This window comes from Artemia franciscana, chromosome 4 (assembly GCF_032884065.1).
Source record: "Artemia franciscana chromosome 4, ASM3288406v1, whole genome shotgun sequence".
Lineage (NCBI taxonomy): Eukaryota > Metazoa > Arthropoda > Branchiopoda > Anostraca > Artemiidae > Artemia > Artemia franciscana.
This window is the reverse complement of record NC_088866.1, coordinates 24,029,723-24,048,173: the sequence shown is the minus strand read 5'-3', so window position 1 is coordinate 24,048,173 and position 18,451 is coordinate 24,029,723. Positions and strand designations below refer to the sequence as shown.

General features: G+C 33.3%; 1 protein-coding gene across 1 annotated transcript in view; it reads left to right on the top strand.

Annotated features, from left to right (window-relative positions):
* The window catches only part of LOC136026181 (large ribosomal subunit protein uL16m-like), a 235,760-nt gene extending 223,374 nt beyond the window's left edge, over positions 1–12,386 (top strand). The window contains exon 6 of the mRNA XM_065702503.1: positions 11,401–12,386. Within this exon, the coding sequence (XP_065558575.1) occupies positions 11,401–11,616 (216 nt within the window). The 3' untranslated portion in view covers positions 11,617–12,386. The remainder of the gene's footprint in view (positions 1–11,400) is intronic.
* Positions 12,387–18,451: the final 6,065 nt, after the last annotated feature.

Below are 18,451 nucleotides of genomic sequence, written 5' to 3'. Positions count from 1 at the left end.
AAGAAAAAGAAACAATTAAATTCTCTAGCAAACATTATTCTTCAATTTTGTCCCTCTTTTGTGCCCCAACCTGTAGTTAAAAAACCTTATATAGATGACTATACCAAATTGGACCTAAAAAAACAACTCTTTTTTAGGATAAATGACTGGTGTATTTACTTCGCTTTTGTTTAAAATTCGACGCATCCAATTTTTGCGAAATATTTTTCGAAATTATTTTGAGAAACATTCAGCAAAAGGATGTTAAAAATCCTTTATGCCAAAGTCGAATTCTATAAGTTTCCTTTTAAGTATTGGTTTTAATTTTAGGGCTAGTAAGCTTTAAAGAGAATAGGGATCCAAAAATGGAGTTTTTAAATAACGATATGACTAAAAAGTTAGAAAGTCCTTAATAACACTCTACATGGTTGATTCTGGGAAAATTTGAAAGTGTTAGGATCTTTTATTTGAGCTCTCTTTGAAGTTTTCTGAGTCTGTTTTCCGAAACTTTTCTACGCCGACAAATAAGTGTTGACTGCAAAAGACTGTTGACTGTTCCAAGAATTTTTGTAATTATATCTGAGCTATGAAACGAATGTCCCTGCTTTTATCACATAAAATAATATAAAATTGAATTAAATATAGCTGAGTCAGGCAATGTAAAAGTGGAAAAATTTGCATATGGTAAGTTGTAGGCTTAAACAATCTCACAAATTCAAATGCTCAAAATTGTAAATTAGCTACCTTAAGAGGATTCCATTACCTTAAATTTTATTTTGTGATCCCCAACGTCGGATGACTGTTTCAAAGACAAAGGGTCAATTAGTGAATTCTCCCAGGGGATTAGTGATCATTGACACCTATTGAGAATTTATGCTTTGGCTATGAAATTTGATTGAAAAGACAAAGGGTTTTCAGTCGAGGGAAACGAATTATCGTTTATCTAGGTTTATCAAGCCAAATTGTCATAGCTTTACTTTTCATTTCTATATCACAAGCATAATATTGAAATCAACAAATTCGTAAAATACCAGAGCAAGCAAATAAACGGCCCTGTGTCGAAACCTCTTATCTAAAATTTAAAAAAAAAACTACATATTTACACCTGTTTTTTACTATAATACAATAATGCATAAATATATCCTCAGATAAGTCTTTGGTGTGAAAATAATCACTTTTAGAAATGATTAATAGACTAAGGCCCAAAAACGTCGAAATTTTTAGAACTACCAGGACAGAGACATTTTAAAAGAAATAATAAAACAAGTTTTAAAAAGGCCCAAATCTGGGAGCACTAATTCAAATGTCATACATGAAAACTAAGCTTATTTTTTACGAAAAAATGAAACCATACGAAATTAGAAAAGTCCTTAGCGTGAAGAAAATTACTTTTAGATATATTTAAATTTACAATAATTTACAAATCATTTATTATATTTTTAAAAGCCATTTTACAAACTCTACTGTCAACATGGTAGTACCAAATGGAAAACAATAAATACTACTACTACTACTACTAATAACTCACTGCAGCACCAAGCCGCCTGAGGCCAACACAGCTACGCACGCTCCTCCTCCAACCTAATCTATTTAAAGCCTCCCTCTTTACACCCTCCCAGGAAGTTCCCATTTCCTTTAAATCCTTATTTATGACATCCTCCCAACCCAGACAAGGACGACCTGCTTTCCGTGTAGCCCCAGACGGTTGGCCAAAAAGGACAATCTTCGGTAATCTGTCATCCTTCATCCGTAGAACGTGGCCTAGCCATCTCAACCTTTCTTTCATTATAGCCCCAGAAAGCGGGATTGAACCACACTTTTCGTACAACCTACTGTTTGAAATACGGTCAGTCAGCCGGGTACCCAGAACAATCCGTAGGCAATTTCTCTGGAAAACATCTAGTAAATTTTCATCTGCTTTTCGGAGTGTCCATGCTTCAGAGCCATATTTGACCACTGTCATCACTGTAGCTTCCAATATTCTAATCTTGGTTTGTAGGCTTATCTTTCTATTCTTCCAAACTTTTTTTAACTGTGAAAAAACACCCTGAGCTTTAGCTATTCTACTTTTAACATCTTCACTGCTCCCACCATCTTTACTAATAATACTACCAAGGTAACTGAAGCTCCCAACCTGATCAATCTTTTCGTTACCTAAGGTCACCTGTTCATCTTCACTTATTCCTAACCTTAGTGACTTAGTCTTCTTAACATTAATTTTCAAGCCTATTTTAGCACCCTGAACTCGTAAAACCTCTAAAAATTCATTCATTTTGCTCACACTTTCATCTAATATGCTTAAATCATCAGCATAATCTAAGTCCAGGAGCATTCTTCCTCCCCATTTGATTCCATGGTCTCCAATTGCCTTTCCTGTGCTCCTTAAGACGAAGTCCATCAAAATGATCCATATAAAGGGGTATAAATACCCCAAAAAAATAGTGTCTAAGCTGGATGTCAGTATTTTCTGGGCATGCCTAAAGCAGCATGATGTTAAGCAATTCAATTCAATCAGTTCAAATTTAGCAAGTACTCAATTCCGTATTAGAATTTTGAGGTGCCATTTAGTACGAGCAAAGTGTATGCAAGGGGCCGGATAATGCTTTATCATGTTGGACATTATTAAAGATGGAAGTTGTTAATCGTTCGTATTTTTGTTTTGTTATTTCCTTTTATTTTATTGTTTCATGTATTTAATTCATTTTTTTCTCGTTGATAAAGGCTTCAAAAATCGAAGCTAAAATATTCAGACTTGTTATTAGTGAAAAAAAACACACTTTTTGTTATTTTCCACTAATTTATTTGAAATGTTATACCCGCGTTTCTATTATAACCCGCGTGTTTCATTTCGTTTTAGTTCATATAAGGAAAATTTAATCAAATAATTTTCCTTTCCTAAGCTGCTACTAATTTTTTCGAACTTGTGCCATCCTTTTTCTGAATAAATCTCTGCGCATGTACAAGAAGACAGTTTGAATTTACTCTTTTTGACAAGTTTTGAATTTACTCTTAGAATATCAAGAATTTTTTTCCGTTCTAAAGTAGGTTATGTAGTCTCTTGGTCTGACCCATCGAATATCACTAATATCGCTGATCCCTATTAAAGAGCTGAATTGGAGAAGCATGTTTGTGATATATAAAACTCAGGACTAAAGATGATTGATAATTTTGGCATTTCTCAGTAGTCCAAGCTGAAAATTTGAATTTGAAATCTGAAGAAATAAAAATTTCACAAAAAAATAAATAAAAAACACAATAATCTCGAGCTGGGTTTCGCTCTTTGAATATGAAAGCCTTTGTTGTTTATTTAAGACGTCCTTTTTCAAGTAAGAACGCTAGCAACTCATATCAAAGACGAAGGGAGAATTCTTTCCCCGGGAAATGTAAATCATCATTTGTGTCTTATTTATTCCCAGAAGAAAAAAAATGCTTAAGCTGCAAAAGATCTAATATATTTGTATGATGAATAAAATGATCAAAGTACAAAACAATTCTTTATTTACATTGAGCCAGGCAAATAACCCTTTAATAAATCCAAACATAAAAAAAACAATTGAACAACGTAAGAATATTTATTAAAGCTGTTTCAATTTTTCATTTTCTTGGGGAAGGGCCATGAGGTAGTTAATGGCTTTGGCAACAAATCTTTTAGATCGCCTTGTATGTCAAGACAGTGGGTTGAAAAATTCTTGGGGCTGAGACTGGAAGGGGAACCAATGTATGATTTTTTTTTTGCTGTAAGCTTATGCTGCTAGTTTCATTGCTTTTGTTTCTTTTAAGTCAACAATATTTCAATAATTTTCATTTTTCATTTTTTTGCAGAATGAAAAAAAATGAAAAATTTTGTAAAAATGTTTTGAAATTTTATGCTTTTTTTATCCCAAAATAAAATGCCAGATAGCGGCTGAGGGAAATTGTGGGCATTCTTCATTTACATTCTTCATTTCCTTTGAAACCTTATTGCATAAAAGTGATACTACTGCCCAGCACTTCCCAATTGAAATGTGTTCCTAAATTCCATTGGCTTATTTTTGTGACGTCTTTTTCTGCGCTAATTACATTGTTTTTTAAGTTCAAGTCAGAAAAATAAGCCGTAAGAACTACACCTTGCCATGTCAAATTTTGAGACATTAAAAAGAACGAAAAGTATTTTTGACGAATTGTTGACATTTTGTATAAGAAAACTCTCTGTTTTTCAATGGTATTACCATAAAAACAGGATTTTAAAAAACAAGCAGAGAGTGAAACGAAGAATGCTTGCACGTACCGTATATGGCTATCATCCTTAATTTATCGATTATTGACGTTTGCAACTTTTTGACAGAAAGTGTGTTTCGATTTGAGACAGGGGATTTTGCTTCAAAAAACATTCTCAATAAGTTTTACTTAGCTAATAATAGTTTTAAGTTCTGTGTAGAATAATAACAAATATCATGTTTTGAACGAACCTGGCATAGATTCAGAAACAAGCTTTTTGGGGTAATTGATGGTACTTGACAGGAGGGCGGGGTCCAAATTTATGAATAAACTAACCATTATCGGACCAATAATAGTAGGGTTTATGTTTTTGGCAAGTATTTCAATAATAACAATCAGCTTTGGGGGAAAAAACATAAAAAAATGATAAATGTGGTAATATTTTTAGTTAGATCTATAAGTTATTTTTCATTTCAGTAATAGAAGATGATTTTGATTTTAAACAATTTTTGTTCTGTAATTTTTAATTATTTTAGAATGTTTGAATGATAGTTTTTTCATCCATACCGTTTAATATGCTAACTTTAACAAAAGAAAAAAAAACTCTGTTTATGTCATCATTCATGTCATAAGTTCAATTTTGACCTTTATCTTTCTAAATCTATTCTTAAAATGTTTCATAAAATTAAATTAATCCCTGTTCGGAGAGTGTTTCCCGATTTTACGTGTACGAGGCGGTGAGTCCACGAGAGATGGAACTGTCCCACAATGGAGCTAGGAGGACATACACGATGAATGTTTGTCCAGCGTGGTTTAGAAATGGCTGCATAGATGGTGCTCTGATATCCACAGTAAATGGTGGAGATTAGAGGATCCTTCTTTCTGTTTTCATTTGAACTTTGGGAACATGATAAACGAATAATTGATGTTCGTGAAGAAAGTTTTGACAATATTTTTCTCTTTGTTGGATCAAAACTTTTTATTATTTCGGGACCCAAATTTTAATGTTCCTTTTTGATCAGGTAGTGCATTAGGAGTAGAGAATCCGTCTCTTTTCCAATACATCTTCTATGAAAATCCTGTTGTCTTCTTGCACCTGCGCAGAGATTTATTCAGAAAAAGGATGGCACAAGTTCGAAAAAATTAGTAGCAGCTTAGGAAAGGAAAGTTTCTTGATTAGATTTTCTTTATATGAACTAAAACGAAATGAAAAACGCAGGATATAATAGAAAAGCGGGTATAATATTTAAAATAAGATTGTGGAAAATAACAAAAGTTTGTTGTTGTTTTTTTTTTGGTTTTTTGATTGTTTGTTTTTTCACTAATAACGAGTCCGAATATTTTAGCTTCAATTTCTGAGGCCTTTATCAACGAAAAAAAAAATAATTAAATAAATTAAACAATAAAAGAAAAGGAAATAACAAAACAAAAATACAAACAATTAAAAACTTCCATCTTGTAATGTCCAACGTGATAAAGCATTATCCGGCCCCTTCCATACATTTTACTCATACTAAACGGTACCTCACAATTCTAATATGAAATTGAGAACTTGCTAAATTTGAAAATTGATTGAATTGAATTGCCTTACATCATGCTGCTTTAGGCATACCCAGAAAATACTGACATCCAGCTTAGACACTATTTTTTTGGGGTATTTATTGTTTTCCATTTGGTACTACCATGTTGACAGTAGAGTTTGTAAAATGGCTTCTAAAGATTTAATAAATGATTTGTAAATTATAGTAAATTTAAATATATCTAAAAGTAATTTTTTTTTCACGTTAAGGACTTCTCTAATTTCGTATGGTTTCATTTTTTAATAAAAAATAAGTTTAGTTTTCGTGTTTGACATTTGAATTAGTGCTCCCAGTTTTGGGCCTTTTTAATTTGTTTTTTTTTTCTTTTAAAATGTTTCTGTCCTGGTAGCTCTAAAAATTTCACCGTTTTTGGGCCTCAGTCAGACCCTATGAGTGCGCTTGTGATAAATCCTACTTGAGGCTCTATTATAGAATTGAACATTTCCTGAATTAATGCAACAACATATTGTAAAAGTCAAACACTAAAGAAAATTAATGTCGCACCAAAAAGAAAAGAAATAAAACGTTGAATTTGTAAAAAAAAAAAAAATCATAAAGTACCAATAATCGTAGTAATTATTAATTATTTCTAAAAGTGATTATTTTCACACCAAAGACTTATCTGAGGATTGCTCTGGTATTTTACGCATTTGTTGATTACAACATTATGCTTGTGATATAGAAATTAAAAGTAAAGTTATGACAATTTGGCTTGATAAACCTAGATCAACGATAATTTGTTTCCTTATGCGTTTTTGCTAGATTCAGTGAACAGTTGCTTTCTTATCCACAATTTGCCCCTTGCCCTACTTTGACTGCAGTCGGCTTGCCCTACAAGTTTGAAGTAAATATTAAATCAACTCTACAGCAATCGGAAGAAAGTTGTTGATCGAAATAAAATAAGGGCTATTTCCACTTTTCTGTCATCTTCTTATCGGAATAAAAAAACAAATGAAGACAAAAATTAATTTTAAATTTTCATATCGAATTTAATTTAAAAAGTACTCAAATTGATTTGTTGTATTTTTGAAATTAGGTAAAAAAAAATGTCTAATTAGCAATATTTTTGACAAATTTACTAACAAATGAATAAGTATCTATTAATGTTTTTTCTTAAAGCATCTTTCTCTTTGCACTTTGGCCCTCGTCTGTTTCGACTGCAACAGGCATTCCCTGAAAATTTGATGTACATTAGAAATTAGCTGTACAGCTATCAGAAGAAAGATACTGGTGGAAATACAATAAGGACTTTTTCCTCTTTTTCTGTCACCTCTGTCAGAATCGAAAATGACTATAAAAAAAATTCATTTCAAATTTAGTTTAAAAAGTAATTTTAATTAATTTAGTGAATTTTCTGAAATTCAATAAAGAAAATTCCTTGATTAACAATATTTTTCGTAGATTTGTTATTTCCCAACACATCTTTCTTTGGCTGGAACAGACCTCCACAAAAAATTTAAGAGTATTAGAAATTAAATATACAGCTATCAAAAAGAAAGATCTTGCCAGAAATATAACAAGGGTTATTTCAAACTTTTTTCTGTAATACGCTTAATGAAGTTCCTGCTCGCTTTCTCAGTTTATTTTTATTAGTGATCCTCAAGGGAATAACTGGAATTCGTATGCCCATTCTTTTTTGCAAAATTTAATGGCCTTGAAGCATGTACTGAAATGGGTTCTGCAATGGAAGTATTCTGCAAATGGAAAGCAAAAAAAATGATTTTATCTTTATGGATGGAACTTTATTAATGAAAAAGGACGTCAATGCTTATTGTAGAAATTTCTGTTGATCTAATCTCTTTCTCTTTAAAGTATAAAGACCATCCCGGCTAAGTATGGTAATAAGAGAAAACGTCGAACAACAAAAACACGAGGACAATTCACAGGTAGCAAAACTAAAAAGAGAAAAATATAAATATTCCGTTCATGGCGTCTACTCAGTCGTCCTCAGTATAAAAAGAAAATAAATATAGACGGGAGTCCATAAAGCTAAAAACCTCCCAAACTATTGGCCATATCTTATTCTTTTTGAATTGAGAACACCTGAAAATTGGGCAAACCCATAAAATAAGTTAAATTTTATTTAAAACCTATTGGGAATTGGAGTTAATTTCGAAAAAGTAAAACTCTTTGCAAATATAATAATTACTGCCATTTTAATTTTAAGCCCCCTTTTGGGGGTATTCCCCTTAGAGTTTCTCCCACTCCCCTCCCTTAGTAGATTTCCAAATACAGCCTTGAGGTTATTGTCGTTGAAAATGCCTTTTTTTCCTTTTTTTTTACCAAAAATTAAAATTTCGCCCCCCTTTTAGATTTAAAAAAATTAATTTGGCCCTCCTATGTAATTTTCATGAATTGATGCCACTGAAGAATAGAATAGAATAGAAGAAGAATAGAGGTTTATTATTCGATACAATACAATACAAAATCCAATTCAAAATGGACTTACAATACACTTATTCCCCCTCGAAAGGCATAATGGCCAGGGATACAAGGGGGATACAAAAAAATACAAGCAATAAGGGGGATGCAACATAAGCAACAACAAAAAAAAGAGAGAACGATAGAACAAACCTGAACATAGAGAACATACCTGAGGCCTGGGAGTCAAATCGCAGAAAAGACAACCAAACACCATGAACGGAACTCAGGGGACATCAACTCCTCAGAGGAAGAAAAAAATGTTATTCTATTCGATTCTTTATTAAATGATCCTTAAGAATCCTTTTAAAAGTCCCAAGCGAGTGGCATCTCTGTACTGAAGAAGGTAGTGAATTCCAGACCTGTTGATAAGCAAAGAGGGGATTAAAATCTGATCGAATAGTAGGGATAGGCGGGATGTATATATTATTTGAAGAACGAAGGCTATATGGAGCTCAATCAGAAATATATAGGAGTTTTCCGAAGAGATTTTGGAAGATTACCGTGAAGCTGATAAAAGACAAAATAAGCAAAAGAAATAATGTAAATAGACCGTAAACCTAAGAGCGGTGTTGGTGAGGAACGAAGGGGTTTTTCTTCCTTATTCTCTTTATGTTTGAGAGAAGTAACTACTCTTAATCTGTTTGTTTTTTCTTATCTTTCTAAATTTTTCTTATATTTGTAAGTTTCTTTGTTTTCATTTGCTGCGAATTTCCTTGTTTTTATCTTCTGTTCTTTTTCTTGTGTCAGAGCTAGGGGTACAATGCGGGTATAGTAATTAGGGACTTAAGTTAATGATAACTGATTTATATGAAACCGGCATGTAAAGCGAAATTTCACTCTTTTTATGGAACTTGGTATTTACCAAGGGATATATAGCGATCGTAGTTTTTTTCGTTCTGTTTGTCTGTCTGTTAGTCCTGGTTTTGCTAGTTTGGGCACTTCCAGATAAGCTAGAACGATGAAATATGGCAGGAGTATTAGGGACCAGACCAGATTAAATTAGAAATATTCGTTTCCACGATTTGACCCTCTGGGGGGGGGTCTTAATGAAATTTGATATTTAGAAGGTCATCGTGTAGAATGAAGATTGGTTTGGATAGAAGGTTGGGATAGAAGGATCCCAACCGGATAATTTGGTTAATTCGGAAAAAATTGAAAAAATGAGATTTTAACTTTCGAACGAGTGATCGGATCTTAATGAAATTCGATATTTAGAAGGACCTCGTAACTAAAACCTCTTATTTTAAATCTCCACCGAATCCGGTGTCATTGGGGGGATTCGGGGAGATTTTCAATGCTTTGACGAGTTCGGTGCTTCTGGACGTGCTAGGACGGTGAACATTCGTAGGCGTGTCAGGGACCAGCACAAATTGGCTTGATAACAGTTGTTTCCCGATTCAACCATCTAGAGGGGGGGGGGGGCAAATCAAGAAAATAGATATATGTTTATCTTGCGAATAGGTGATTGGATCTAATTAAACTTGATATATAGAAAGATCTGACGTATCAGATGCTCCACGTTCAGTTCATTACATTGAGGTTGGAGGGAGAAAAGGAAATCTTCGAAATCGAAAATCTTGGAAAACTCTTAGAGTGGAGGGATCGGGATGAAATTTGATGGAAAGAATAAGCACATGTTCTTGATAAATGATTGACATAACCGGAAAGATTCGCTCTCTTTGGGGGAGTTGAGGGAAGCTCTAGTACTTTGGTCAGTTCGAGAATAAGTACAAGTTATAGATACGTGATTGACATAAGCGGACCGGATCTGATCTCTTTGGGGGAATTGGAGGGATTTCTAGTGCTTTGGCGAGTTCGATGCTTCTTGACGTGCTAGAACAATGAAATAAAATTAAATCTTGGAACAACTCGAAGGCCACGTAAGGTTCTTTGAAAGAATAGGCGCGGCTGTCGAAAAGAAATGAAAAAATCAATGGAAACGGAATTTATTTTCACTGAAGTTAGAATAAAAGAAATATGATGAAAAAATTTCTGCTATTCATGTATAGCCTAACTGTACCATCGTCTTGTATTGAGGCAAAAACTAAGAGTTATTCTAAATGACTATTTAAAAAAAAATCCGTATAGCCATGAAATATTTAAACAAAGCTTTTAGTTTGGCATCTTCCTTGTTGTTTGGAAGTGCTCAAAAGCAAGGATGGTGGAAATGAAGTATTTTTTATTTATTTAGAAGATATTAATTTAATTAATTGGAATAATTATTTATTTGGAATATAAGTGTAATAAGAATATTTATTCAATTGAAATATTATTTTGGAATATTTGAATGAGAAACGTTATTTTTAAAGTACTGTAAAACTTTTGGGTAAGAGCAGGGTGATTGAGGATGGGAAAGTCGTGCTCACATACGGAATTATTTCCGTTCATGTTAAGTATTGGTATTGCTGCTCTTATTTAAAAAAAGTTGTTTTTTATTCCATTTACTATTAGAAATTGAAATATTTCGGTATTAACTCCAAAAACCTTTATCAATGGGAAGCAAAGGAAAAAGCACAAGATTAAACAAGCAACTATGCTAGAGAACAACGTGAAAAGATGAGAATTTGATACAAATGCAAAATTTAATGTTCCATTTTCTGTTGGCTCTCGTAACGAGCGAACAGTGGAGTTTGTTTTCACATGTAGTGAAGCCTGACCATCTCTGACCTATAAGAAGAAACTTGCCAAACGATTATACCCTTTAACAAGACTCAAGCCATACTTTGAATGACTTTTCTAGTTTCCTATAATTCTCGTATAGTCTTCTAGTTTTTACTGGTTTGTTTTCTCCAGTTTTTCGAATTCACTTTTTGCGTCAGTAATTTCGACTCCTAGCTTTTAAAGGGTATGATTGCAAAAATAAACTATTTTTTAATATATTGCTTTTCACTTCTTTGGTCTTTAGGTTTTGTGAAAGTGTGGTGAATCTCACGGGCCGAAAAATGTTATTAGGGGGTAAATATAGCCCGTGGTCTACAGATTACCCATTCCTGATCTAGGCACACAGCAGGAAGAGTGAAAAATGGTCTAACAAGCTATGGGAAAGATTCCCTTTTTTTACTAAAGCAAGTTACTAGGGTTTAGCCTACTTATTGTTAAATTGATAGAGCTCATCGGTTTGAGGGGGGTGTAATATAAGTATAAGATTTGCAAAAAAGGTGCATAAGCTCTATTGAAGTACCGCAGTCGAAATAGCATTTATTTTTCTTCTTTATTTCAGGTGAAAGGCTTCCTTAACATGCTTGCTGAGAAATTGCCATTCAAGGCGAAAGTAGTCAACTACGAAATGATGCAAAAAGAAAAAGAGCAGAAGCAGTTGTTAGAAGAACTGAACGAGAATGAATATTCCAGAAAATATTTCATCAGAAATAATATGCTAGGCTGCTGGGATTATGTATCACCTTATGAAGTGGAGTGGGATGGGAGATTTAGATAAGATAAATTTAACTTCTTTTTTTCATTTATCGTTTTTCTAGTACTTATTAGTTTCGTTTAGTTGTGTAAAAGAAAAAAAAGAGAAGTTATTTTCATAAGGTATGATGTTAAAAATTTTGCTTGAATTTCACTGGTTCATGTCGGTAATGTATTTTTGTCATGCAACCATACCATTGCTACATCAGCAGCCGTAATCTAGTAAAGAGTGAATCACAGCATATGTTAAACGAAAGTTTTAAAATACATTAAAAAAGTACAAAAAATATTTACATCTTAAAGTTGATAAAAGTCTGATAGCCCAGTTTGGGTTTATCTATAGCTGTTAAACGAGCCGTCCTAGCCGAGTTAGCACACTTGACCTGAAATCGTTTTTCCGTGAGTACAAAGGTTCGAGTCTTGGCGTCGCTAATTATTTGTTTGGAACGGGTGTCAGTAGTGTGACTCTGTAGCCTCAGTCGGAGTCGAATCAGCTGTAAATGGGAGCCTGGAGAAATCTGTGGAAGGCGAAGAGGAAGGGTGTGCGAAAGCACAAGATGGCTGGCCCCCAACTCCTCACTACATTTCATGGTTGAAGGGCCATGGAATGTAGATCAGCACCACCAATAGGAACTGTAAAGTCTAATTCGTATCCTTTACCTTTTTAACCTTATTATATGGGTCGTAAACACAATTATTGAGGAATTTTTAAGAAAAAAAAATTGAAACTCTTTGAATGTGACGTTGAATTTTAATAAAGAAGGCACTATTGAAACCATTGTTATCAAAATCACTTTTCCATGGGTAGCCAATTATTCCTAACCATGTAAAGCACTTTGTAATATCGAACTGTAAGCTAACATAATAAAAAAGCTACTAGTACTAGTAGCTTTTTACTCAAACTGTAAAGACCTATATTTTGATAATGTTATATGCATCAACATTGTTGGTTTTATGGTGATCCCAACTTTAAAATTTGCCCGGAAAAAGAGAGGAGCCTTGGAAAATGAGTCTAATCTTAGAAGAAGGGCAAAATCTCCCTCAAAAGGAAAGTTTAAATATTTAGAATTATTTATTACGTATAAACTTGTCAAAAAAACGCAGTATTTTTAGTCCAAAGAAACAAATTATTTTGTTGAATTTTATCATCTTTTCTTCTATGTACCCGAAATCAAAATTATTTTGCCTGAATTTTTTGAGTAAAAATCGAGGAAAAAAGCTAAGAAAATTGGCGGAACAACAAAGTTTGAATGCTTTTTTTTTCTTCTGGCTGGCAAAACAGCTGTGCATGATGATCTCCAAAGAAAAAAAAATTGATTTGACTTATTAAGTCATAAAACATTTGCTTAAATCCTACTGGCTTTTGTCATCATTATCATCATCATCATTTTTTATACTAAATATAACACAAACAAAGCACCCCAAAAAGAAAAAAAAGGTTGCTCACAAGCAAACTTGTGGAGAGAAATGGATTCATAAACAGGAGAATCGTTAGCTACTGTTGATGATCGCTTAGGTAAAGTAAATTTTTGGGAAGAACTACGTAAAGAAGAAGAGCACCTACCTGAGCCTGTCCGTGTTTGTCTGTGGCGCGTTCTCATAATCCAATGACATTATTCGTTAAAGTACCAAGTGAAAACTAAATCTGATTTTGTAAAATTGTCTGGTGGAAACTTGCACAACCGATTCAATTTTAATGAAAAAGACCTCAATATTTAGTTGTACAATTTTGTAGTAGTTGGAACTAAATTGGAAAAAAAAAAACTGGGCAAACAATCAGCAAAACAAATAACTTTAAAACACCTGGCAACAAACATCTTAAGAAGGTTTAGCCTTCCTTTGAAAGTGTATTTGTCTTTGGAAATCAACAGGTTATTAATGACTGAATTTTATGGACCGAAACGATGTCAGATTAAACTGATTAGTTTCGCTTATTTTCTTTTGTGTTCGAAGTGGCAATATTGACAAAATGTGAAACTGTGGTAAAATGTTCATAATTTCGAATCAGCTAAACAGACCTAAAATGGGTCCAGTGGGAACATGTTTGACAGTTTGGTGTTAAATTTATCTAATTGTTATTGTTTATTTTTTTATGGTTCAAAGTGGCAACATTGACAAAATGTGAAACTGCGATAAAATCTTCATAATTTTGAATCAGCTAAAAGGAAGGTCTTACAAAACTGTGTTTTCAGGTGTAAACAGACCTAAAATGAGTTCAGGGTGCCAAAAGTTTGTCATTTCAATATCAAATTTTACTAATTAGCATTGCTCATTTTTTTATTGTTCAAGTGGCAACATTGACTAAAATGTGAAACTACCGTAGAACTTCATAATTTTGAAACAGCTAAAACTAAAATCTTAAGAAATTGCATTGTTATGTATAAACAGACCTAAAATGGGTCCAGGGGGAAAATGTTTGAAATTTTGGTGTCGAATTTAGGCAATCATTATTGTTTATTATCTTATTGTTCAAAGTGGTAACATAAAAAAAATGTAAACTGCCCTAAAAACTTCATGATTTCGAAAGAGATTTAGGAAAGCCCTAGAGAATCGCAGTGTCAGGTATGAATAGAGCTAAGATAGGTCAAGGGAGAAAACATTTGACATATTGATGTCAAAGTGGTATTTTGAAGCGTAAATTAAGAAAGGAAAGCAAAATAGCAATATCCTTTAGAAGCCTTATTTGGTTTTCTATGGGAAATTTTAACCTAGTAAAAGGAACGAAACGTTAAATTCCATGTTAAATAATGAAAAAAAAAATTAATAAGGGTTATTTAATAAATAAAAAGATATATCTATATATATAAATTCTGTATACGATTGTTTCTTGCATGTATGTATGTACAATTTTAAGCCAGTAAAAAGAAAAAAAAATATTAGTTGGAAGATATATCACAAACAAATTTTAGCTGTGTAACAGAATCTTAGTACGAATGTATTCCTCATGAACCCCAATTTTTTGGGCAAGATCAGCAAGCGTGTATCGAAGCAAGATCAGGAGCCACAGGATTTTTTAGTTGCTTATTTTGGCCTTGACTCAGGCGGTGGCTCTTCGAGAGATCAATAATGGGTTTCAAGAATAGTTTCGGATTCTGTTCTTGGCACGCTAAAAAGGATAATCTAAAAAACTATTGTTTTTTTTATCTGTTGATTTAAGAGGCTCAGGATGATTTTCTGCCATAAAAGTTGTATTTAATAGCCTTTTTAATTGTTGCTCAGTCATTCAGAGTGTTAACGAAAATGGAACTGATTGGACACGTCAATCTTCTTGAAGTTGCATTTTTGTGAATATAATGTCTCCGGGCGATGAAGCGGATTTTTCAATTTCGAACGGAAGGTTATTGTTTATTTGTTTAAAAAAAGCCCAGATAGAAATTTCAGTCTCTTTTTGGCAGCTGGATTCAACATACATATTTAATAAGTTATATTTGTTAAAACAACAACAAAGTAAAACAGAAAAAAAGAGCGAGCAGAGTTTACAAAATAACATGAGAACCTCTTTTATACATCAATAATGGCTTTGAAGACTTTTTTCTGTTCATGGCAATATAAAAATGATGATTGAAAAACTCACTTTAGTTCTGTAGAAATAGGAGACTCATGATCAAAACTTGCACTAGGAAAATAATTTTTTTATGCTCTTTGTTTTTTACTCAATCATTTAAAAAGCTAAGACTTAGCAAAAATAAACCCTTTATATCAGTTATAACCTTTTTTTTGATCACTTCATTTCGCAAGTCTTGCATCACACCCATTGCGGAGTATGGATGTCTGCCGTATGCTGGCATTCCGAAAACATTGCTGGCGCCATTCCAAAAGAACAAAATGGGGCTAATAGGGCAGACTTAGTTTTCCCCATGACTCTCTCCAGTCTGTTAGTGAAAGGGTTTGATGTAGCCTCGATGCCTATTTTCTGCAAGCACTTAAATTCGCCTCCTTTTTAGAGGTTTCTCGTATTGTGCGTCCCATTGCATAACCAACAAAAAGACATGAAGGCACACAGCTCGGTCCAATTATCTTGAGAATAGCAAGCCGAGAACAGAGTAATTAAAAAACAGCTTCATCCGACGTTGCACTTCATCCTAGAATGATCTTTCTCAGGAATTTACTCACAAAAGTTCCTCTGTTGACTCTTTCAAAATGAGATTCAAGAGCCATCTGAAAACCTCGATTGGATATTTAATCGTAAATGGTGCCGCTAATTTAGGAACATAGAAAAGTTTTATCGTGCATAACTTAAGCTCTTAGAGTTGAACAGTAAATCTAACCACAAGTTTTTTTTAACGAAAGAGCCAAGTTTAAATGAAAGGGAACTGAATATTTGCCGATTCAGGTAGCCCCTTTTCTCAGCGACTTGAAATCTGGCTTATGAAGGAAAATCCAAATTCTGTTTCAAAATCGGGGATGGGACCACATGAGCTTGTAGCAGCCCATATTGAACTTGTATTGGGATGGAGACTCTGGGACGTCATTGATTAGTTTAGAGACCTATATCTCTACTTAAAATAGAGACAGATCAAAAATCTAACTCGTTACGATGTTTTACGGTTTTGCATACCGTTATGTCCATGTCAAGAACATAAAAGCAGTGTTGTGAGTATGTTTGAATAAAACCTAAATTAAATACCCAAATTCGTTCAAATATTTTGTGGAAACTTTTTCCTAGACGTATACATCTTTTAATATTCGTGGTGATACTTTCAGAGAATATTTGGATTTATCATTTGTAAATTTCTGGGGCTCATCGTGGAATCTTGTGTTAGGAATAATTTACTTATTAGTATTTTACTTGTTCTTTATAAAGCGTCCCAAAATAGTTGATAGGAGTTTCTTTGTGTTAATATTTAAATATACATTAATTTGAATCGTCAAATAATTTTAAAAATTATGCATTAACTGTTTCCTAGATCAATATTTTTCATAACGATCTCCCTCAGTGGGTGTTCTCACGATTTGTAAATTTAAGAGGCTCGTGATAAAATCTTGTGTTAGAAATAATCTTTTTAGTTGCCTTTTTAATTACTTTTTTCGAGATGTTAAGCTCTTTTCTAAGTATTAAAATACATGCCAAATTAAATGCTCAAATACTTTCAAAAATTCTGCATAAACAGTTTCCGAGATGCATATTTCTCTTGATGTTTAAGATGGTACTGTAGAGGGTGTTGCAATTTTTAATACGGAAATTTAAAGAGGCTCCTGCTGAAATTTTGCGTTCGGAAAGTTTTATTTAGTGGCATTTTTACTTATAACTCAGTAATTTTATTTTATTTTATTTTAAATATTATTATTTTATCAGTTATTTTATTTTAAATACTCCAAAGATCATACAACAAGGCTTTTGGGGCTGAAATAACCACCAAAGCCTAGGGACGAGGGTTGTAGGTTATGCTGAGGGGTATTTAAAGTTTTTATGGAAAGGATGGTTGTTTAATTTTAAAAGAGGCTCATTTGGTTAAAAATTGGAAGTTCTAGTTCTTTTTCAAGCTTCAAAAGTGACAGAAGCCATTTGGATCCCCACCCCAACAGCCCCCTTTTTCACCAAACGCATCTGATTGAAATCATAAGATAAGGATTTTGTTCAAGTTAGTCCAAAAAACACATATTGGTGTCTCTACACCCCCTCCCCCAGCACCCTCGGGATAGGGTTGTAAGTTATGCCATGAGGGTATATAAAGTTTTTATGGAATCGGCGGTTGTATAAACTTCGTTTGGGGCTTGTTTAATTTGAAATTAGAAGTCATAATGCCTTTTTAACAGTCAAAGTGATTTGAGAGCAATACACCCCCCCTCCACGTTCTTCATTTCTCTTAACACCTCCAAAAACAATTTGGAGATAATAAACTTAGTCATCGTAATCGAAGGTTTTGGAATTTATTTTTGTGAAGATGACAACCCTCTCCCTATAACACTCAGGGAAAGGGCTGTAAGATAGACCCTGGGGCATATAAGGTTCTTATAGAAAGGGCGGTCGTATATGTTTTGGCGGGGACTCATTGGATTGGTAATCAGAAATTTTAGTGCCCTTTTTAAGGGTAAAAGTGGTCAGAGCGCAGCTACACCAACGCCCCCACCCCTCCCCCAAACACGCACAAACACGTCGTGTTTTTCCAACATGTACCCAACAGATATTTGGAGACTTTACTAATGCCGAACCTTAGCAAGCGCTATTTAACCAAACAAATTTTTCTTATAAATTTTATTGGCTATAAAATTCTCCAAAAAATTTTGATTGGCGCTTTTCAGACACATTTTCATGTATATAGTAGAGCTGGGGATTGAAAGTTGTGGAATTAGCTCAATTATCTATTATGGTAATCACTGAAAGTTTCATTCCTGTAAGCAACTGATTTCTTCCATGTACTTTAAAAAAGTTTTGTCCAAAATTTATTTGCCTCCCCTAAACACCTGTAAAATCATTTATTTTGAAAGTGAACCGTCTGTCATATTATGCCAGAATTTTTTTTTTTTTTAAGGATTAACCGTTAATATTTGCATAAGAAATGTTACATTTTTGTAGACAGAGGATCAAACGCCAAATTAAACGAATTATTTATTTCTTAGTTATCTCTTTTTGGACCTTTACCTTTTTTTACCCCTCTGTCACTTGTACACATATGTGTTTTGTTTTTTTTTAATTTGTTTGTGCTGTTGCATTGGTGATTTCTCTTTTCTTAATATATTTGCCCAAGGTTATTCTAGTGTCCTTTGGAGGTGAATGGATGGAGATAGACACATCAGAAGACTGAAACGTGTTTATGGGCTAAACATCCACTTCAGGATATTAGAACACAACAAATCCAAGACCTAGCCTTGAATCTGGATTTCCCATAATTTTGGCTCTCTTTGATAGGAAAGTGACG